Below are 24,602 nucleotides of genomic sequence, written 5' to 3' on the forward strand. Positions count from 1 at the left end.
AGAGGCATCCAGGCTATTCAGCAAAGCCGCTGCTGGATGAAGACATGGCAAGACAAAGGAAAGCTAAGATGAAATTTTTAAAATGAGACCATTGTTGTTTTGTCCAATGTCACTACTCCCAAGTATGAGTTTATTTCTATAAAACTCTAAACATGGTGCAGTTAACCTCAAAATGTTTTCTGGTAATCAAATGCTTTCAAACTGCTTTAAAACACTTCTTAATGCATAATGATGTAAATGAAATTAAATGAAAAGATTTCTTTCTTCATTTTTCTTTCTTTCCCAGGATCAGCTGGCTTATACTCCAAAATATGGAGAATCACAAGCCTTCTGATACTACTTGATGCAATTTTAAGTGCTTCTATTATCCATACAAATACCTACTTTTGTATCCCACTGTGCTTCTATACTATCTACATTTTTTTGGCCTGTACAAAGAATATATTCTTTTTGCAGTTTAATTTTCCCCTCTCTAAAATTCATTACATGTTGTCTTAAACTTTCATAGAAGTAAACAGTATTTTTGAATGTTGATGCTGTTTTTCATACCTGTTACCACTATACATTCCTGGTCTTTTCAACATCTCACTGAATGGAAGAAATACTGTGTTGCTGACCACTCCACACCTACCTCTTTTTTAAGATGAATATTAAAGTGGTTATCCAAAAATGAGTATGTATATTAATGTGATTTACATACTGCCTTGCCATAATTTTAGTAATTTCTATCCCAGTGTTTATTATTTATCACTGAAATGAAAATGCCCATAAATGCTTCACAAATAAACAAAATTGCAGAAATAGGCAAGAGCTAAGTGGATTTCAAAGTTAAGTAATATTTCACGCATTTTTACTGAAAAGCACCAGGCAGTAATAACAGTTTCTTGTTGTTTCAGCCATTATCTTATTCATGGGCTCCTTATATGTAGAAAAAATCTGCTGCCATCTTCCTCCAGCAAAAGGTGAGTAGTATGACATCAATCATATAAGGTCCTTAGTAAAACTGGTTAGGAAACTACAGTTATCCTTAAAAAAATAGGTATGGAAAAAGGCAACGGAGAGGACTGAGATCTGTTTCATAATGATTTGCAACTGAAGCAGGGAAAATATTTTAAAATTAAGACAGTATCCCAATACAGGAAATGTCCTAATGAAACCAGTAAAATAGAAACCTGAATGCTGATCTCTCACAAGGTATTTTACTACATAAGTTAAGCCTAGCAGGTCCTTTCTTCATAATATTTCATGACTAGCAAATTGCCCTTTTTAGCTGAAAAAATTCTCAGACTCCTAATAATCTTTACAGCTGAACATTCAGTCCTTGATACAATAAACCATACAAACATATGAAATACATTACTAGTATCAGTTAAAAAAACATGACACTAATGACGTTTGCATACGGTACCTGGACGTAATCACACAAAAACTACTTGAATACCTTTCAGGAACAAATGCCAGTGTTAGATTTTTCCAAAATGTCAATACTCAACAACTTTGATAACTGAATAGTTTTCCAAAGGACCTAGGTCCTTGTACCTTCACTTGAAAATCCAGCTTGAATGACATGCCTTTTGCACTTTGTACAATGATTATGTCCTTGGCAATAGAGCCTCGCTTCTAGGAAATTCCACCCCAAAACCAGAAATCTGTAAGAATGTTTATATTCAGGTTCTTTTTCCTTTTACCACAAATATAATCCTGACCCTTAAAGTACATTAAGAAAATATTTTAGTTGTATTTTTAACATAATGTATAATATAAAATGAATCACATATAGATAGGCTAGGAAAAAAAAAAAGAGGAAAAAGCACTTTATTTTATTGGAGGTTTATATCCAATCAAAGCCACAGCTTTACGAATACAAACTTTTCAATGAGATGTATAAAAAAAAAAATTCCTGTAAACTGATTACAAATGTAAAAAGAAAACAGAAATTATTTGTGAATTCCTTCTGCTGAATTAAGCAACTTCTGTTCAACAGTTTAGAAGCAATAAATTCAACAGTATTCTTAAAATGGTTTGAAAACACTTGCTTGCCTGTATAAGAGAAGAATCTAAGCAGCATTATAATATGCAGGAAATGTAACTCACTCAGAAGGAGCAGAAAGGTGAGAGGAGGCAATTTAATCAAGATGAAGCCTTTCTAAATAATGAACATCAAGCGAAGAATGATCACAATTCTTCATGGTTTCTAAACTACATTAGGAAAATAGGTCCCCTGAGTTATTGAATTTATTCCCCTGCTATTGCAAAACCTCACATTATGTAACTCCTTATAAACAAATGAAGCCATCTTAAAAACAATTAGACCTTCCCTCTCCATCAATCCTTTAAGAATATTGTTCCAAGAAGCCACTGGTCTTATATATAATTCTGAACCTTATTTTAAATGTCAGTCTAAATGTATGCAGACACAGTTTAAATCAACTAATGCTTAGTATGAAATTATCTAGCAGCTCCAAAAGTTCCTGTGCCTTGGTATTTCTCTCTGGAGTGTTTATAGATGGGAATCATGTCTCTTCCCAGCCTTCTCCAAGTAGTCTATTCTACTTTTTGTTCAGAAGACAGGATACTGTATTTCTTCTTTTTCATCCATTCTAGTTTGAGTTCATCTTTCTCCAACTGCAATAACTAGAACTGTACATAATATCTTAGAGGAAGTCTCACCAATTCATAGTTCATTTCCCATCTAGTGGAAACCAAGATGCATTGAAATGGCTCTTTGCAGTCATTCTATGAGCAGCTTCATCACTCAGATTCCTCATTTCCTCCTTGCCACTCCCAATTGCTGTGCTCCGCATCTCCCAGTTTATAGCAGCAGCTTGTACTAGTACCCGAGTCCTTGGATTTTGAATTTCTAAATTTCATCCTATTCCTATTATTTCAGCTCTCAAAACTCTATTCATTCTTTCTATAAAGTATCTTGATCTTTCTATAAGATTAGCATTTGAAGCTTTATACCATCCTAAGCTTCATACCATCATTGAACTCATCAGCATAATCCTGAAGGTATTCTGCAAGCTGAGAAACAATATCATGCCTTTAGATATTTTTCTACTGGGCTTGCTCCAGCTTGATATCTGGCAAACTTGCAGTGGACCCACAACCAAACTGAGGGAAGAACTGGCAGTAGTACATATAAAAGCAAAGAAAATTTCTGTTTTACACCAGTTTTGCTTGTGAGAGCAGGATGAGGTCTCCATACAAATCAGTTTTGTGTAGATGACACATTATGCTCTACACATCAGGTGTCACATAGAAGAGATCCCAGAAACTTCTTATATATCCTAACACCTAAATGATTTTAATTTTTCTAAATTTTCATCTATTACTACTTTCAAAAAATTAAGCAAATCAAAAGGCAGCAAACTCAACTATCACAAAAATCGGACTTTGAACAGAAACTTTTAGAATTATAGAATTAAGACTGCTCTCTTTCTGTGCTAAAAAGTCTTGAAAAATGTGAACTGACAACAAAGATCGGAAAGTTATTAGTGCAATACCTTAGTTCAGCTTTCTAAAAGTCAAATGTCTAATTTAAACTGTTATCTTGACTCTCTCTCATAATCAGAGAGAGATAAGAAGGGGCAATTAATCTCATTCTAAAATTCATGTCTTGCATAGATGGAATAAACTCGCCTTTGTCATCCTTATCTCTCTCTTCATTGACCCTAGGGGAGGTCTAAATAACTAGCACTGACCAATTAGCTAAACATCAACTGTAACCATGTATTTTAATATAATAATTTATTTAAAGATTCAAATGGTTCTATGAACCATTTTTTTATGATACACATATATGTAGCATCTGACCAATACGAAAATACTAAAGGATTACTTTCAAGTTTAATCATTTGTCTTTACAACTGTGCCTCTAAAATTTTAGACATAAAGGAAGAAATTTTATAAATTTTATTATCAAAAGAAGAAAGTGAATGCTATAAGGAGGCACTGATGAATCTTTAGGCATCAAATGTCAGGTGAGGATTTTATATTTGTGTTTCAAATTCCTTATAGAAAAAAAGCAGGTGGTGCTCTGCATTGGAAGGGCAATAAATGAATCAAAGTAAGGGAATGGTAGTTAGTATGCCAACACATCACTGAGTAACAACTGACAAAATGCACTGAACTACAGAACTGTCTGACGTGTAAAGGATTTAATTTTAATAAAGCAATATAATTATTTTTAGCAGTGACTAAACCTATAATGCAGGTGACTGTCAGTTATCTTACCTGGCAGAGTGTATGGCATTTCAAAAACCAGCTCATCTTAACAGGTTTTCAAGTAAGTGTTCAATACAAGAAAAAAAAAAACCAGCCCAAATATTTTCATATTATTCAAATAGATCTTGCTTGGTAGAGTGTTTCTATGAACACACAGTTTACAATGTTATGAAACAACTTTCCAGTATTTTTTAATCCCTGTGAAAGTTTACTGAGTTTACACCTCAGGAGTTCAAATGTAATTCCTGCACTTTCCACAATAATATAAGCAGGCATCATTGATGTCAAAATCCTTTTTCTCTGTGCTATTGTGCTGTAAGGCCTTTGAAATGAGCTGAAGGAACCGAGGAGCTTTGCCTCTCCTCTTGTCCTTTACTTTGCTGGGCACAGGATTTTATTTTCTACCTACGGATTTTTTTATTATTTTTTTTTCCAGTGAAGAAAAGGGTGAAAAACTTTCTGAAATAGTTCAAGGAGGGAAGAGGGAGAGGGTATTGTTTCTAAGCATCTAAACACTTAATGCTGTCTCAGTTTGACATTAATTTGCTTATTCATGGAGTTTCTGGCCCCTCACTTCTCTGCAGGAGGTACCTGGACATAGTTTTCTTGGAGTGTGGAAAGCTTAATGTTTTTGGTGAAAAATTTTGCTTCGTGGGAAGTATGTTTGGTATTAAAAATATCCACATCCCCCTCAAGCAGTGCTAATACCTAGCTCTGGAGATAACGAGAGCTGTATGGCCACTGAACTGAACGATGATCACACATTTGTAAAGAATCACAGCTGGGGAGAGGCTTTGCCATATTAACTACATGAGAGGTTTTATCGCCTCTTTCTCAAAATTATTCAAATGCATAAGTGGACTTGGAAAGTAAATAATCACGGAATTACACAAAGTATTAAATATGCAGGAAACTTCATTTTCTAGTAAAATGAAACTTATCAAAATAACATTCTGGTTTACAATTCATGGAGATATCTGTAATGTCACCTATGCTTAAATTTGGTATTCAAGTGTATGTTGACTTATCACTCAAATTACATTGATGAAGGAATTTAAAAAATGGTTAATCTGACCAAAAATTCACAGGCAATTAATTTTTAAGCAATGTATCTATATTTCATTTGTTGAGCTTTGATTCTGCAGCAGAAGGAAAACTGCAAGCGCAGTGAATGAGTACTGAAAGAATACAAAGGGGAAGAGTTTTTCTCCTTATGAAAAAGGAGTAACATCACTTTTTTAAAATCTTTCAGCAAAGTATACTTTTGAGATTAAAAGGATAAGATTTGCAAAATTCTGTGAAAAGAACACATAATGAAATACATAACTTCCATTTAAAGATACTATTTTGAATGAAAACATTGTGTATTTTAAAGCAGCCACTTTGCTAAAACACTTTATAAGCTGTTTCAATTAAATTCCATATATTCTATTATGTAATGCTATTAAAATGGTATGTACAGACTATCTGTTGTCATCCCTCCACAAAAAATTTGTGATTTTATATGGCGTATTTCCTTCTTTTTATGATATCTATCTCCCTCTCACAGGATATACATTAATTTGCTTTTTTCACTTAATCATATGAGAAATTAGGTAATAGATTGTTTTCAAGCTTTTAAAATGATCTCTTAACCCAGTATTCAATAGTTGCAACTCACCAGCTGAGCTGTGCAGTTGTATGTCTAAATATCACATGATATTACTTCTGTTTGCTGAATGAAAAGTCTAATCTGTATAAATAAAAATAATGTCTGAAAAAAATCCCTGAGGCTTGATACTCCCAGGAAGAATTTAAGTAACATGAGACAATCATAGACAGCAGGCTACACTTTTTTTCCTTTTGCCAGAACTTCCTAACTTCAGAACATAGTGGGTTCTGTGTTAAAATAATAATAAAAGACATTAAGTTACAGATTAATGGGAAAGGAATGAGAAGAATTGTATAGCTTATATTTATTAATGGTTGTTTAACAGATTTTCAATTCAATTTTCTCTTTTCACCTGTATTCTGAGAGCCTGGTATTCTTTATATTCTTTAATTTCTGAGAGCCTGGTATTCTTTATATTCTTTAACTCCTTAATGTGTCACCAGCTGCAAGCATTGGTGGTGTAAATGAGGTAAAACCAGTATTTCTGCTCACAAAAGACAGGGAACCCCTATTTCTGCCCCAGCCATTGTTTGACTGCGGGAGTCCGGGCAGGGCACGCAGATACTGCAGGATACTGTTACATGCATCTTTTCCATCTCAGGCTGCAAACGGTGCTCTTTAATGAATCTGTCAGCTGGGTGGTATAAGGTCTCCAATGTTATTATCTGCTCTCTGCAGTCATTGTCAGTCATACAATCCATTCACCAACTGTTTGTGTGCCTCGATTCACAGCTACAGAACCGAACAATAATATACTGGGCCTGCTGCTGTATTAGCTCTACTGATGCCTCCAGCCTGCAGCTTCAGCTACTGGCAGATAGAATGGAGCGGAGGATGGGATCAGCAATCAGCTGTCTTCGACAGTAAGGGAATCCTACCTTGCTAACGACTATTCCTCATTACTCCAAGGACCTCACATTATGCAAACACATCATAGGTCTAAGCTTTTACCTACTGCCCTTGGTTGAGGACATGAATGGTTTTTAGATTACTGGAGGACAGAAAGGAGAGAAAGGTCAAAAACACCTTTTCAAGCTGTGAAGAATTCTGGATAACTATTCCTAAAGTATTTAAGCTTAACTTCTATTCAGTCTCACCCTACATTTAAAAGCATTATCTTCAGTAGTTGCTATATGTATCTACTATTTGCAAATTCTCTTCCATATGACAACAGGTTTTTTTATCTGTATAGGAGTGGACTCACTGATTCTGTCCTAATATATTAATAGTCCCTTTAGGCTCCTGCTTCATTCTCACTAGAGGTCTGCAGCTGGTTTCCATGTGCTTGGCCAAAGGAGGCTCTCGTCTTCCACTGGAAATTCAACCAGGAATCAAGAAACTTTGCTGTGCCCCTTGCAAGGGTTACTGTATGTCTGGTGTTTGTACAGTACATCCTTTTTAAATCCTTTTCATCCTAGCTTTGACTGGGATTATTAGGAAATGAAAGAAAGGCTTTGCATGCTGAAATATCTCTGTGTTTCAAATGGGGACAAGACTCAACTCCCCATCCCTCCTTTGTATGTGTTCCCCAACCACATTGGAAAAAGGAACAACTTCCATTTATCAAACACCTCTCATTTATGCATTGTCCTCTGGCTGACAAAGGCAGGCTATTTCATGTGCCAGCTGAGCTTTTGATCTGACTGTCAAGGCACCAAAGGACAAATTCTAACCGAATATTTGGTCAAACTTGAAGTTAGCACGAACCTTAATATTTACTCATAGGATGATTGTCTGCAGTGGTAACCGTATATACCACAAATGAGTAAGCACAGATGGTTCTTAAATGACCAAAGGTCTGGCTGTGTTCAGAAAAGACCAATCAAACATTTGGTTATCTTATTTCAGTAGCAGCAAAGTAATAAGCTCACGTGTCCATCCCACAGTCACTGAATGGCTGAATTCAATACGAATCCAGAAATATTTCTACAATCGCCTTTATTCACTGCTACACTGTTCGTAATCAACCTTAGATCAAAATACAAAGTTGCCTGCTGAATGGTGTGATAGGTTTGATTTTATAGTTCTTTATCATGAGATGGAAATGAAGTGATTTGTTTAGCCTAAAAGCTATCATCTGTTTACTATCTATTTTTCACTAATTACCCCCCAAAGAGCACTGTTGCTTGCAAGAATGCTTTAAGCTATCATTTTACTTACATGCAGTAATTAAACATTTCCTTGCAATTGCCAAAAAATACACGATCTCTTATTATTGTTCTTTTCAATTAGTGTAATCGAGAAATTAATTAAGTTATAGGGAATTTTCTGAATAGGATTTTTCTTAGTCTGTTCTTTATCTTGCGCAAATTTGCTTTTCACTGTTTTAAAAAGGGGAGGGGAGGGAAGGAGCATGAAAACCAGCCTCAGTTCCTCTCTTCACAGAAGCAATGACAGAACTCTGATTTAATGAAACAACTATCAAAGCCCCGAGGCGTGAAAAGAAAAGCATCTCTTCTCTGTGCTACCATAGGTGAAACTGTATTGAGTCTAAGGCAGGATGATTTTCTTTTAAAATGAGAAAAATACTGTACAGATGACAGCTTATTTTAAAATATCAGATACGCTGTAATGGGCTCCTTAAAGTTGCCAGTTTCAAAGTGAAATTTAATAACTATCCAGTCATCTTGCACAATTTTCCTTATCTTTTGAATGCTTTGGATTTCTTTTTCTTTTCTTTTCAATTTGCCTGTGCCAGTAAGAAAGAATTTACATTTTAAAAAAGTGCCTGGAGTGAAGGGAGAGGAGGCAGAAGGAGTTATCCCCCACATACACTCTGGGGGGAGCAGAAATGGGGGTGAGGGAGATCAAGTCCTCTCTGCTCAGTCACTCCTTCGGTTCAGCTCTGGGCACAAGCAGCAGCTTCTGCAGCTCAAGGACCTGTGATGGAAACATCCAGTCACTGTGATGGAACATCATAGTCACTGAATGCACGCTGCAGCTACCTTTGATGCTGACTATGAACACAGGGTGACAAGTGTCAATTGCCTAGCTTCATTTGAATGAAATTTTTTGAGATGCATGTTGGGTCTGCCTATCAGGAGCAGTGGTTTCCTGCAGCATGGGCTTCACCTTACCCCATTGATCCTGCAATATAGAAACATTGCATAATGCTAAATTCAGGACATGCTACAATGCCTTTAGCTAAATGGGCATGCCTAGTTGTTAGCATCTCACCCACAGGAAATCCAGTTATTTCAAGAAGCAATTTGAAGTAGTACTTTAGAAAAGGAAGACAGAAAAAGATATAATTAGGTTGAAATTATGCAACTTTATATACATTGTTTAATAGTTGTAATGAAAAGAAGAAAAAAAAAGTTTTATTAGCACTGTAATTGTTACATCTGCTTGGTATTGTGCCATCACCTATGCTACTAGCAGCACCCGCACAACCAAGACGGAAACACTGGCATGATACAGTTGCTGATCCTGGAAATTCTGGCTCTGATAAGACCTAGTTATGGCTTCCCAGTTCTTTTTGTATTAATTAGTGGAAAATGCAAATTTATTACAAAGAACTTGCTTTTGAAATGGATCCATTTCAAAGACTTGAATGGCAATAAGTTTATCATGCATGGGAAGATCGGTCCAAAGCTAAAGGGAGAGACAAAGAGATTCTTCAGTAAACAAAGATGGTCCAGTTGCTCAGCTATGGGATGTATTGCTTTTCTTGGCCTCTGATCAGAGACCTGAAACTGCCCTTCATTTCACAGCAGTGCCCTGCGGATGAGGAAATTGTTCTTCTGGGCTGGGCACCTCTCTGGGTCTCTTCTGCTTTCCCTAATAAGCATGCATCACGGTAGAGAGAGGCAGAAAATTCTCTTGTTTTTCACAAGGATACAAATAGTGATGTACATGATCGCATTTCACCTTGCTTTCTCATAAAGTATAATCACACAGAATCAAGGTGGCGGGAAACACTGATAAAGACTCATCCCACACAGATGCTACTTGTGGGAAGGAAGAGCCTGCACAGGACCACTGGCTGCAATTACTCCATCTCCCTGCAGGTGTTTTACATGTAAACACCTGAGTCAGTGTCAGCTGCAGTACTAAGATTTTTTTTTTTTTAAGAACCACAGGAGCTTGGAGGAGACCAGAAAACCTCTGGTCTGAGCAGGTAACATCATTAATACTATTATTACTATATATATATATTTTAACATATACAGTCCAAAACATTCTTGCATATCTTATTTGAGCATACAGCTTGTTACTGCATGATGCAAAGAGCCCTTCCATTCATAAAGCAGTTTTGAAGATTATAATTTATTTTTTTAGATAATCTAAAATTGTTTGTCAGACTGTTCATGTCTCCAGCTTCACCTGAATCACTGAATTTAACACACAATATCACACAATATTCACGATTCTGAGCCTTCTGCCCCAACAAATGCAACAGTCTGACAAACTGCTCCTCTTTTTCATGTTCCCAGACATTGTGTTTCATTCATTCTTACAAAGTATCTATAATCTTATCTTCTTTTTCTCCTTACCTTGTCTTTATCTAGTTTTGAAGTATAAAGCAGTTCACAGATATTTCCTTAGGAAAATGAATTTATGGCACCTGGAGGCTTCTCTGATAAATGACAGCCATAGCAGTAAAGTTAGACTCCAAGCAACCTTTTGTACTCTGTCAAAAAGCATCATTATAGACCTGATGGTTCCAGAGGAACACCTGTGAGCAACAGGATGTATCTTCCTGTATTCTAGAATTATGGAACTTAGTCACTAGGTACAGCAAAAACTTACTAAGTTTTAATCAAAGATAATTCTTTAATTAGAATAAAAATGAGAAATAAGAGAGCTACTAGGGATAGAAAAGCCAATGGAGCCCCTCCCCGGCTATCCCACTTTTATGGTGAGCATGACGTCACATTGTATGGTCAGTTTGGGTCACCTGTCCTGGCTCCTTGTGAAAATTAACTCTATCCTAGCTGAAACAGGACAGGAGCATATTCTGCAAAAAACATATTTTAATGCATTTATAGCTTTCTTCAAACAAATAGACTAACAATCCTTGTGATATTTCTGGTTGTGAAGAAATAATTCAGTGCATCAACCATTCAATCATCCAAATGCAATAAATCTTACATAAAGAGTAAGTTTTTATTCTCCAAAAAGACAGACAAAATGTTCTTTGTAATAGTGGACTACTTCACACATGTCTATGGAGATTTAACTCTCAAATGATGATAGTGTATTTCTGTGATGATAATTTCTGCAGAAACACACAGGGAAATTGTTTTATTCAATGTAGCTGGGTTCATCCAAAGGTGAAGTCACAAAGCTGTAACCGCTAAAGAGAAATAATGGAACTTCTGTCAAATAATATCTTTATTTTCTTTTTCTTCCTTCTTCCATAACAATAAGGAGAAATAGAGAGAGCTTGGGAGAAGTGGCCAAAACATCTGCAAGAGGCTATGAAAAAACATGAATGTAGTGAAAGGCTAGCAAAGGGTTCTTAAAAAATTCTATGAACAATTTTAAATTAAAAGGACCTAAGGATTACTTATGTTTTCTTTGACTTAACAGAAATCAGATTTATAAAATGCATATTTATTTCTTCCCATCTTAAGTATTTTTAGGAACACTCTGCTCAGCACCTGAAATTTTAGCAAAATTTACCATAGTTTTAGAGTAAAGGAGTCTTTGCTTCCATGGAATGAGAAGCAATTGGCACTTCAGTACCACTGTTTGTGAGTACAATAGCCTCCAATGGCTATTGTTTCACATGTGCAATTGATAATCTAAGTCCATTTTTATCCTGAACTGGTACTCTAAACAGCATTACCAGCACTGACAATGGCATCTCATCAACAGGCTGCAGCGCAGGACCCTTGGCGAAGCTGACCTGGCAGCTACACAGCCCTGCGGAGGAGGGTTCTGCCAGGTGGGCAATGCAAAATGTTTGGTTTTCTTTAAAAGAATTTTTGGTGTGCTTTTTTTGTTTTGTTTTACTTTGTTTTGTTTGTTAAGCGTGCAATAGATAAATAAAAGATCACCAGGCCCCTTTTCAGTCTTCAAGAGACATGTGGTCTAGACCACAAAGTTTTGTGCGATGGCCACGAAATTGTAGGGAAACCTTCCCAAGACAGCAGTAGTACATCCCCCATGCAACACACAGGCTATGTGAGAAACACAGGTAACAAAGCTGCTCAGGCAAGGAAAGGCTTTTCATTTGTATTCTGTTTCTTAGCTGAATGTGAAAATAGAGCCGGAAGAATTTTGAATGTCTTCACAACAAATCAATATATTTTAAAGCTGCATAGACAGTGAAATACCATTTTGAGTAGGCATAATCAAATATAGCGCATGGGATCTACGATGCTAATTCCTGACAACTGCAAAACCAGAATATTGCTTCAGCTAAAATTTCAGTGTTATGTAAGAACCTCACTATAAATCATAATTACCTGTGGTAACCTAATGATTTTAAAGGCTAAAGCAGCAGCCACGTCAAGTGTAAGGTGGCATTTCCTTCTGTTTTTCACATCTGACACTGACATTTTGTCAAATTGATAGCCAGCGCAGGTGGTCTCTCTGCCACCCAGGGAAAGTGCGTTAGAAGTTGCATATAATGTAAATTATAAATTCTAGTTTGAGCAATTTTGTGCCTTTAGCCCTGGTGTGACATAGAAACCCAGGCCACCCCACGGAGGAATCGCTTTCAGCTGCTGCAGATAGAGACAGCTCATTTTCTCAGCCTGCCACAGGATTGTTCCCTACTCTGTTGATAACTGTTCTGCAAATGTAAAAGTCACATGCAATGGGGCATACACCTAATATTAATGGATATGCCACAGTACAATGCTTTCATTATTCACTTTTTTCTCCTTCTTCCTGCTTTGTCACATTATTCTATGTAATTACAGCACTGCACCCTCCCTCGGGAAGCTCTCACTTCGTTGGCATAAGTGGTACAGTATCCTTCAGAAAACGAAAGCTTTCTTTTCCTGCCATGGCAAGACTGTGGAAGGTTTAGATGAGGCTCCTGTCCTAACCCACCAAAACAGGTTGTTTCTGTGGAGGGTTTTGAGGGAAAAGAGAATGAATGTTCTCTGCCAGATGTAAAGACTGCCTTCGACACAGGCATCCACGGGGAAGATTGGTAGACTGAGAAACTGTGAAAGAAAATAAAGCTGAGGTAAAAACAAGGAAGAGTTAAGGTTTATGTCTGTCCCAAATAATTTCTGGGTTTGGTACTGTTTGGCAAGGTTACACTGTCCTTTGCTATCTTCCCCAAATCATAATTCTTACAGAGCAAGAGCCATTTTCTTAAATATTTTGCAACCAGAAATTTAAAACACAAATTTTCAGCAATAAAGAGTTATATTTGCATTTACTGAGTTACATATACTACTGTTTTTATTGTGCCATTGCTTTTCAGTCAGCGTTACTCACTGATTTTTATAGTTTTGCTTTAAAATCAATGGCCCAATATAGTCCATTAGAGTTTTTAATCTCTTTTTCCCTTTTTAAAGTAGTTCATTTACTTCCTTTCAGAATTTTTTCTAGCAAACCTGTTTGAACAGTAAATACTATTGTCTGCCTTACAGGTGCACCTGATGGAGCAGGGATTATCAGCTGCTATTCTGTCTCTGCCCATGCAACCCAAAATCATGCAGCTGGCTGAACAGGTGATGTGAGGTGGTGTCCAGGTAATTATTATCATTGATTGTTCTCACTTTGGGTTTCTTCTGTTACTTTATTTGCACTGTCCACTTACAGAAGCTGCTGATCCTCAAAGTGGGGGAAATGCAGCTAGAAATAAAAGGCTCATCTCTATCCCTTTGCCCAAAAATCAGAGGGCACACCAAATCATTGCCAAATTTTTTCCAGATGAGGTCATGTACTGCCCAATGGGAGGCTCTTCTCAGCACATGAATTCAAGGGCCATCAACAAATCCCTCGTTATAAGCTCCTGTGTCTGTCACAGTTCTTCCCTAAAACAAGCCTGTCCCTGCCAGTGCAGTCCCTGTTCTTCCTCCCTCCCTCCCTCCCTCCCTCTTCACATAACCTTTGGCTCCTGCTACTTCCAGCTGCTTTTTTACTCACAGGCGTACCACAGGAAAATACCATAGGATGCCTTTCCACTACCTCCGTTACACTGATCAATCATCTTTTGGGGCTCTTTGCCTCAATTTTCCTTTGTGTTAGCCTTTTGGGCTGCCTCTGGTGTTGGTGGTACTCCTGGCTGAGGTGAGGCCATGCTGACTGACGCTGCCCGCAGAAGGGCTGAAAGGCTCCTGATGCTGTGCAGGAATGAAGCAGCAACAAACACAGCTAGGCTCTTCTGCCAGGTGATCGCCCGCTCCTCTCACTTGCTTACATTCTCTACAAAGTCATGGGAGAGAATGACCTATCCCTCCCCCCAAAAAAATGTTGAAAAAGAAAAAAGCGTAGGGATGTATCTTAGTTAGAGGAATTAACTGATTAAACTCTGGTAACCAGCTCCTATGTCTAAGAAACACTCAAAGACTTGCCTTCAGTTTTCATTTTAAAATTGCACAGTGTTTTCTTCAAAACTTTGTAAAATTATTTTTACACTTACATCAAATTCTGCAGTGAAGAATTTCACTGAAGTGAACTGAAGAACTTCAGCCAGCTCTGCCTGAATATATACAGGTATCTAGCACTGTCCATAACAAAAGGCAGTTGATGAACAAATATTTAGTCTAGAAGGAGATTGAATAGCTGCTTATGTGAAAATGACATTTTCCTAACCCCAAACTGTACAATGTGAACCCATAGCATTGTGCATTTTTATGAAAAGAACTGCTTTAATTATGCTTTTATTAAATATTTAGTGTTTATAAAAATGTGTTTTAAGGTTTTGTTGACTTTTTTTTTTGTTGCAGAAATCTGCTGGAAAAGATAAGAAGTCTAGTTCATTTCAAGGAAACACATGGAGACAAAAACGTTTTACTTCCATATTCATTACTGAGTCTCTGTTCTAACAGACCTTTCTTGAATTAACGTTACAATATTTTTTCAAGGTTAGTAACCACTTGGACAAAACTGTTGACTTAACATACAATAGAATACAAAGGACTGTTTAAAACATTCTTTTGCAGAGAAAAGGTTTCAGTTCTACTGCTATCCTCTGCACTCTAAAGCCTTTATAAATCTATATTGCATGTCTTAGTTATACAGATTATTACATTTTCAAGGCAGACATGCTTTAATTACTCAAACCTCAAGAAACAGGATGAGGTTGGGAGAGAATTATGATTTAAAAGTCAAGATAAAAATAATCAATCTTTCTTTTTTCCCTTCCTCTCTAACAAGGCAAAGAAAAAAGAAAAAAAAAAAAAGAATCTGCACAGCAAGGATTACTTTCTCACTCATAATATTATATTAGATAATATTGAGTGCTATTTCCTTCTACACATACAGGACACAAGCACAATCATTCTAGTGTAACTGGGATAATTGCTACCAGTTATATCTATCTGGTGTGAATCACAGAGTTTTCTCTTGCTAAAAGGTAATTTGTGCCATATTCTAACTGAGACTTTGCAAAACAAAAGTTAGTTCCTTGTTGTTTGTTTCCATTTTAAAAAAAAAAAAATCTATTTAACAAGTAACCCCATGATAATTACTGTGAAAAGAAAGCAGATTATGTGTAAAATCTGGCTCTGGTATAACTTCATGCCTTCACAGCTAATTTTATATAGTTATCATGAACATGGCTGAAATTGTTAATGAGCTTGCTCTGCAATTTCATATGGAAAACTGTTAGAAACCTAATCCATAATGCAAGACAGCAGAACACTTTATAGGTAAATTACCCACAACACAGCAATAAATCAAAGTAAATCCCATCTGTCATTTTAGAAGCAGTGGGAGTCTATTACAGTTTGGCACAGGTATGAGGCAGCCGGGTGGATAGCACTTGGCTTGCACGGTACCTGTTATCGGGAGGAACCAATCGTCTTGTTAGAGATTCAAGGCAAAAATAGCCAGCCCAATCACCCCAGCAAGATTGACCATAATGAGAAGCTGAAACACAATAACGAAGTAACAGGACAAAAGAGGAGAGCACTCCAGTGAGAACATTTTGATTGATTTATGCTCCCCTCCAAAAGTCTTACCCTAGAACTGAGTCTACTATTCAGTTCCACTTGAAGAGAAACAAACATGTTCATTTTATCACTGTATATTAAAGGTGAGTAACTTTTGATTTTTAATTAGGAGGAGAAGGGGACTAGTTTTTGTCCTTATTTGTTGCAACAGTATCTGTTGTTCTTTCCCATTTCAAAGTTTGGGGAGATCAATGTCAAATTAAATATCACAACTATGTGCAGCAAAAATTCAGCTAATTGTAATAAATACAAATTGATAAAGATTAGCTTACAGAAAGAGAAAGCAACTGATGCCAGTAGAGGCCCTATCCTGACACAACAAATATTTTTGTGTTCAACAAATAAGTGTCTGTCTGTGCAGCACACACTGGCGCTCATGGCTGTATTATATATTCATTTATATGTCAGAGGATTGAGTTCATGATTGTCATGATTCAGAAATAATCCAAAAGACTTTCAGTCCCTTTTCTACCTATAAGACACCCTGGGCTTCCAAATAAAGTCACAAAACCAAGAATTATAACTACCAGAAACAATCCACAGATACTGTCTCAAGCAATGAAGTTCACTTATGCCTAAATGTTTAGGGAATAATGAATTTTCTACTTCACAATGCTACGATTACTGTAATGCTTTTGGCACAGTCAATACTCAGTCCTGAAGGCCTGAAACTGTACAACACTTCTAGCACCTCTCATACCTGATCATTCATAACACACTTCAAAAATTGTTTACTATTTAAAATACTATGCTGTGGCAAAGCTAAATAGGATATGTATCTATTCAAGCTGATGAGATTTTTAGTAAAACTTGCAAAATTACAGGCTGATAGTCAGTGACAAGATTTTGCTTTATTTCCCTTTTTTTTTCTTGCGAGTAGATATAACTACAGGATAAGGTAAACCATCCCTTATTCTCCAAAATAAGTAATTCATTTGGGGTGGCTTGTATACTGCAACACAACTGCACAGAAAAGGTAAGATCTATCTGCAAAGTGGCTCACCTTCTCCAGCAGTCTGAATATAACGTGAACTATTGCTAAAATTATGCTGTGTAAGTGAAAATGGACTATTGTTAAGTAAAGAGAAGTTGAGACCATTTACAGAACATTTTTGTGTTAGACTATCTTCAGGCTTCTAAAAACCACTATCAGCATTAGAAAAGCAAGAAGTCCATTTTTAAAAAAAAAATGTGAACACCATGAAAAGCTATTGAACTTACAAATCAGTATTTCATGAGAAACTTTGCTGCTCGGATCAGATCAGATCTAGAAATAACATGTTAAAACTCCAGTATTGCAAGTTTGACTGGGTGTGTAAAATTCAACTGCTGCAATTTGTATTTTAAACATCTTTCCAGTTTAAGCAAAAAAAGTCAGAACAACTAGATTTTCAAGGATTTTTATGAGTGGTATATGTAATATGTAGGCAATGGAAACTCTTATTTATCAGTTTCACACTATCTCACCTGACTCTGGACTCTAGCAAGGGCAAGCTGACAAAAAATTATATTTACATGTATATGTACGTTTATGTTTTGTTTAATTAAAAATATACCAAAAGCTGGTATACAACTAGTTAAACACTGATGTGGTCCTGAGTTTGCCATAGCTCCTCCTTTCCTCTGCATTTGCATCATGACCAGAATTGCCATTTCCAAGCGGAAGTACAGAAGTCCCTGATACTTACAGATAAGATACTTATATCTAAGATTTTGCAGAAGAGTCTCCTAGATGCCAAAGCAGTACTAATAAGCGTGCTGAGAACTTGGCTTGAGTACGTACCATGGCCTCATGGAGGGGAAGGGAAAGGGAAACACACTTCGGCCACTGCTGCCCCAAACCTGCTCCTGACAGCTCGCTGCCTCTCGCAAGTGCATGTTGAGTGTTTGCCCAGGGACAACATGCACAATTTAGATATCCAGACTGGAGCTGTGAGGGACAGACTCAAAAAGCTGATGCAAGGCCTCATGCTGCAAAATCTAAAGCCACCCTCCCACCCTAACACTGTTATTCATTTGTAAATATTTCTTTGGATGCTAAAGAAATGAAAAATGAGCAATCAGTGCTTCAAATCCTGATGCTGTCTATGTAAAAATATACAATGCTAATTAGTAAGTTGTTTTTAAATTATCTTTATATGCAATTATTGCCTTTTCTCTGTAGAAAAGTATGTTTAGGTCCTTTTCTCCCTTTGAACTAGACTGATTTAACAGAGTATGTGCTAAAAGACCATAAATCAAGAGGTAAGATAAAAGCAAAGTATAGGGTTAGAAGGAGATGTCCTTTGGGACATTTGAAGTTGATGTCAAGCCCAGAATTCTTTCACAGCTTTAATAATGATTTAACATAACTTCCCATGACTGGGACAGCATCCACTATATGGATATAGTTGTCATTTTTTTCCATTTCCTATGATATGCATATAGTTGAATTAAATATATTCCATGCCTCTTTACTACTTGCAATTGGTAAAATTGCTTTGATTGTTTTTTTTCTGTTTTTGAAACCTTGTGCAGTTGTTTGAGTTGCTTACCAATAGAGAAAAATCAAAACATACAAAATGATAGCATAATGAAAATGGATCTAATAGCTGTCATTTTATCAAACCAATCTAAATTTTATGCTATGAGGCAATCTGTATGCTACTGCAACTCTTGCCTCTATTAGCTTGTTGTGACTTTGTTCCTGGATATTTTATGCCCATGACAGATTGGAACAGAGGACACATTAACGTGTCCTCAATCAAGATTATTCAATGACATCCACAGCATTAGGTGAACATCTTCCTATTAAAAACTGCCAACATCTAAAGGAAGAAATATTCAACTAATGATCTTCACTTCCTTGTCAAGGGACTGCTCATTCGGCTGCTTTGATTCACACTGGTTTGTTAACAAGTTCTGCATATGCATTTCTGGTTATTGCAGATAGATGTCACCTTTGCAAAGGCAAATGTTTTTGACATGTGGTGACTTCCCAGATATTAGAAAATGCCAAAGACGTTATCACTTAAAATAATACTTTTATTCACTACTGAATTAATCTTTGACTTATACCAAAGATGGGAGAGTGCTAAGATGTCATTGATTCATTGATTTATTCAGTCCTTTTATAACGTAAAATGGTCTGTGAGACTTTCTTACTGAAAAGAGAATATGGATTGAGTATACCTGGCTTGGATATACTTTCTCCTTTGTCAGGTATTGGCTCTTTGATCACTGACACCACAATCTCATGTACGTATTCAATCTGAAAGGTATTTTTTCTCTGAGAACAGTCCCACTCACTTCAGCAGAGAAACATTTAAACTTTCTCAAAGTGACCAGAATGTACCAATACATCCTTTTTTGTAGCATTTTTTGGTATGTGATTTTATTGTTTACCTTCTACATTTGACAGCTTATAATCACTGTTAATTTCCTTTGATAAATGATGTCTTTGGCCTATAACAGTAAACATGTGGAGCAATATTTGCTTTCTTACCATACTTTGATTTCTCTCAGCATGCAACGCTTGGCACAGGTCAAATTCTTAGCTGGTGCTCTTAGATAGTGTTTGACATGTTTGGCTTAATGAAAGCTCTCTCTTGTCTTCCTGTGTTTATTTCTTCCATTTTGAATTATGCCTGTTCTAGTTTTGCATACCCTGAACTTTGGGAGGATGTGAATGAGAAAGATAGGGTGATTTCAGCAAATATGTCACTTCTAGCTGCTTTTAGTGTGAGAAGGACCAGAAATCTCCTTCCATTAGTCGCATTCCACAGATACATTTATGAAATATTATTTTAGCTACAGCAGAAAAAACAGTTGGAAAAAAAGGGGGATAAGATTTTGGCATGATGTTGCTCAGAGAAGAAACAAAGAACAACCTCTTTCTTCATCTCCTCTACCATTCTATTGTGCCTAGCAATTCACGTTAATTAAATTATTTTCTGTAACTCATAAAGATAACAAAGAACCCAAGAGATACACAATCCTATATATGTAAGACTAAAAAAAAAGAAGTTGACCCTAACACTTAAGTGCGAAAAACTAAAACAAGTCATAGTCTCCTGATTTTTCAAATTTTTTAATTCCAGGGGAAAAAAAAGCTATGCACTAGGCAAAAATACATATTGCGGTATATATATTAAAATTGAAACCTGTGGCTGGAGATTTGATTTACCTTTTTCTCAAATCTTAGTTAAGCGAAATATAAGCTATTTTTATCTGCCAATAATTTAGAAAATGTGCTGACAAGATGGGTAGCACCAACCTCTGAAATGGGTCTTTGAAATATCCATTTATCTCATTTGCAGAGTAAAGAAAAATATACAATATTCATTAGCACTATATAGCGATGGCTTATAATTCTTAGGCTATAATCACAGATTTATTTTAAAATACATGATTAAACTATGATAAAGCAATGGGCAAGAATATACAAACATGTCAGTATAGTTGTTATAGCTGATAATATACATATGATTTCACCATCCCAGAAATCAGTACAAAATAATTCTTTAATTAAGACATTCTTTAGCTTTAACCCATAATAACTAGCATACAAATGGCTACCAGAAAAAGAGAAACATTTTTCTAAAGCACAGAAACATGCAATTTCTGGCTCGTTTCTTTCATCCCTGATTGTCAATGCTATGCTATGCTTTTGCCTCTGATGTCAGGAAATAAATAAGAAGCATAAACAAAGAGAAGAATGAAAATGTTGAGAACTGTAGGAACTGAAAAATGCCAGACATTTCTATGCTGATGTTTAATAAAGTGTGTGCATAAAAACCAGAGGAAAAAAAAGAAAAAGCTTTGTTTGCTGTCATGTGAAAACATGAGAAATGCAATATCATTTGACTGCTACTGGGTTTTAATTTACACCAAAAATGCAAATGAAACTGGCTTTGCTCAACGCAGTTTAAAATATATGACTATCTTTACACGTGCACTGTATTTCTGATGCTCAAAACATTGTGATATCATGCTGCAGCCAGCAACATCTGAGGATAATGATTAAGATGAGGTTTCAGGTGGATGGTAACATAATGATTTCATACATTTGTGTATGTGTGCGTATATATGTTGACCCTAACCTCTAATGAAATTGCAGTTATACTAGGTTTAGGGTTTCCTTCTCTATGTCTTCCTTCATGTCCATAGTTAAGATGTTTCTGCCCCACAGCTCCCTACAAGTGTCCTATTTTGATAAATTTACTTCCCCTTCACCAAGCAGAACAGACGAACATGCCAGTTAGTTTGGGTTACACGACCTACAAGGATTAGCCCCATGATTTTATACTGAGATGGCTTAGTGGGTTTCACATGGTCACTGACAGGGCTCAGCTTTTTAGAGGTTTTAATGCTCACTCATCCTGTCCTCCTAAACCTCTCATTCTCACATTTCAAGATAACACTGTGTGGGCTTTCTTGCTTGCAAACTTCTGTTTTAAACAGTTGTGAGATTAACGTGTGAGCTACTGGCTATTTTTTATGTTACTGGACTTATAGCTCATCCCTTACCTTTCCCTGTCCCTGATATATAGATGCCGTGGTCTCACGGCAACTCGAGCTTAACAAAACTGAATGTAAACTGTTTCTCCCACGCACTCTCATTTCCTCCCTCTTTGCCTACTTGTAAAGAAAACACCCCAATCCTTCCTACTCAAATCTTTCTTTTTTTTTTTCACTTTTCCCTTTTTCTTTCCCAGCAAACTCGGACTATTCCTCTTCATCTTCAGCAGATGCCAGGTCACCCTCACCTCTACTTACTCTCTGCCAGGTTTCTGCCCTGGTCTTGTGTTCCATCACACCAGGATTTCTGCCTAGTTGCCTTTCTGGACTTTCTTGTGGACATATGCAAAATACTATTGCTCAGGCTTGTGTTTCTTATTTACTGATATGAACACTCTGATTTCACTGCTTTGCTCAGCTGACCTCTCTCTTGGCATGGCCTCTCGAGTTTCCCACTCACTGTAATAACTGATTTTGGCTTCTTTTAAGCACCTCAATAACTCGGCACATCCTTATTGTCCGTTGCTGAGGTTCATTCTGACCCTTTCTTCCTTATGCCACCATACCTAAGCCCATCTCCTGGTATCTCAGCTTCACCCACGCTTGCCTCTGCCTTCTATTACACAACTGACAGTGTTAATTAGTGCTCGTTCCAGAAAGTTCACACCCTGTATCCTTTTAAGTCTTTTTAATTTCAATCATACCTACAAGGAATCAACCAATCTTTTTCTTATTGTTTCATAAAGAACTCTCTTCCACTAAACTCCCTCTACTTTTCCACCCTCTGGCCACCCTTCCTTTTGTCCTTGGAGAGGACCTAACAGGTCCTGGCTTAGTGTGTAAACAATACCATTATAAAGAAAACGAAGACCTCTTCTGAGCACTTCTCAGAGATAGTTCTAAGCAAAACTAATTGATTTGGACTGTTCCTTATTTAAAGGCCATTCTTTTGACATGTTCAAGTTTATCCCTAAACTGCAAAGGAATGACAGGAAATTCATAGACATGCCCAAAGTACTAAGCTCAAGGCCCTTGTTCAAGCTACCTAGATCAAGTACCTACAGAGTACTTGCACAGGGGTACAAAGCATAGTCTGAACCAGGGGATGGAGTTTTCACAGAAGATTTTACAGAGTTTAAAGCAAGTTTCACATCCAAGATTTCATTCAATGCATGTGACACACAGAACCGTCTGCTTCCTAAGGAAAGTGCATTCGTGCAGGAATATGTTGAGCCCATGGTGAGTTCTGAATTCCTTTGCGTTCAATGAAATCTGCCGCAGGATTCAGACGCTACTGGATTATTTCATGTAAACTCATATGGCCTTTTCCACAGTTAAAACATCCCATTAATCTATTTCAAAACTTAAGGAGTTATGTTAAAATGAGTTACCTTTTCTTGATATTGTCGCCGTGAGGAATCCAGAGACTGAATGAGAGCAGTGGCGTGACCAACAAACATGGCATAACAGGTAGCCCCCACGATCATACTCAGCATGGTTATCCAGAGGTCGGACATGCTGACAGGGGCACGGGCTCCATAACCAATGCAAAGCATATGGCTCATGGCTTTGAAGAGTGCGTATGAGTACTGCTTTCCCCAGGAATCGTTCTGCAAGAAAAGAGACAAGTGACTGAGCCAGCAAGCAGCTGAAGGGAAAAATACATTTGTACCTGTATTGTGGGATCATAGATTACTGGCTCTGAAAGAGCAGTCTGGTAATGTATCCTCTGTGCATGAGAAGAGATATTCCTTCCAAATTAACTGTTAGATAAAGCGTCAGAGATTCTGCCAGATAGTACTTAGCACAGTGAGATGAAATAAAATTAACTATTTTTAATACATGAGTGTATTCTTAAACGTGGGTGTTAACCTAATTACAAGGAGACTAAAGGTCAATTTTGTTTTACGGTCCATGGCAGATGGATTAGAAAGAGCTGAGCACGCAGACTTATCAAGCACAAGAAGGTAGTATTTTCTTTTTAATATGCATGAACGCAGTCCTATGGCCCCATTTCTTTCTTTTCAGGGTTGTCCATTTTAACACACAACCACATTTCATCTTATCAGCTGTTTCACTTCCCAAGGACAGAAAAAAAAACGTGTTATTTGTTGTAATGTCTGCTGATCCTGTTTTTTCTTGTAATATTGTGTTTATACTGGAAGCATCTCAATTCAAAAGAAGTCTGTTTATTCTGCAATCATAGCAAAACCATATTCATAGCCACCGTCTGTGTAACACAGCTCAAAAGAAAAGGTGAATACCTGGGTCCTACATTTCTGATGTGTAGCTACCCCTTCCCATTCTCTCTGGGAGATTAGAAGAACCAGACAGCTAACTCACAAGCTTTTAAAATTGCAAAGGTGTTGTCAGCATCCTCCTTTTAGCTTTATATAGAGACAGTCAAAGGGCTGTTCCCAAAGCAGACACTTTAACACATTCCAAAAAGCCCTGGGACTCCCTGTCAGATTTTTCTAATTTCCTTGCCAAAGGAATGAAATGAGAATAGTTTTATAACTGTTGATCATCCAGTGCCCAGGAAAACAAATTGTGCTCGGAGGCATGCAGCGTACATGAGAAAACACAGTATTTACCACAAAGAACTGCGAATCATTTCAGAAATGAAGAAGCGAAGAAGGAAGAACTGGGATGACATTAGTAAGATTAGGCAGTTATCCAGTATAGTGTCTAGTACACAGGACCAAAAATAAAAATCCTGTTAACATAAACAAATCAGCAGTAGCATTTCTATAAAAAATTTACACATGAAATATCAATATTTGTGTCTCTCTTCTACCCATACAAGTGTTGTTCAAATGCTCTTGTTTCTCAAAGAGCTTCAGGCTTGCTTACTTGCCATTTAAATACCAAGATTACTAGCTACTCTTGTGCTTTTCATCTATTAAAATGCTTTTTCTAGACCCCCTATTAGCTAAAATAACTGGTAACAGGAAATAAGCTAACAATTCCTGGATTGCAGATGACAAAATTGCTGTTTATTCACTAATATAATTCACAAATTAATGGTTCCTCTGTATTTACACTTGTTTCACTTTCTAAGTTAAAACTTTTCAGATTTTCGAGCTGTTTCTATCTTCACAAGTGAAAATTTTGTGTTGAAAACACTGCTAAGGAAG

The 24,602-nt window shown here is 36.8% G+C and overlaps 1 protein-coding gene across 1 annotated transcript in view; it reads right to left on the reverse strand.

The window, feature by feature from the left end:
* HCN1 (hyperpolarization activated cyclic nucleotide gated potassium channel 1) overlaps positions 1-24,602 on the reverse strand; it is a 213,112-nt gene that overhangs the window by 46,580 nt on the left and 141,930 nt on the right. Inside the window, exon 4 of the mRNA XM_054811028.1 lies at positions 22,857-23,075. Coding sequence (XP_054667003.1) covers positions 22,857-23,075 — 219 coding nt within the window. The remainder of the gene's footprint in view (positions 1-22,856; positions 23,076-24,602) is intronic.

Source organism: Grus americana, chromosome Z, assembly GCF_028858705.1.
Source record: "Grus americana isolate bGruAme1 chromosome Z, bGruAme1.mat, whole genome shotgun sequence".
NCBI classification, from domain to species: domain Eukaryota; kingdom Metazoa; phylum Chordata; class Aves; order Gruiformes; family Gruidae; genus Grus; species Grus americana.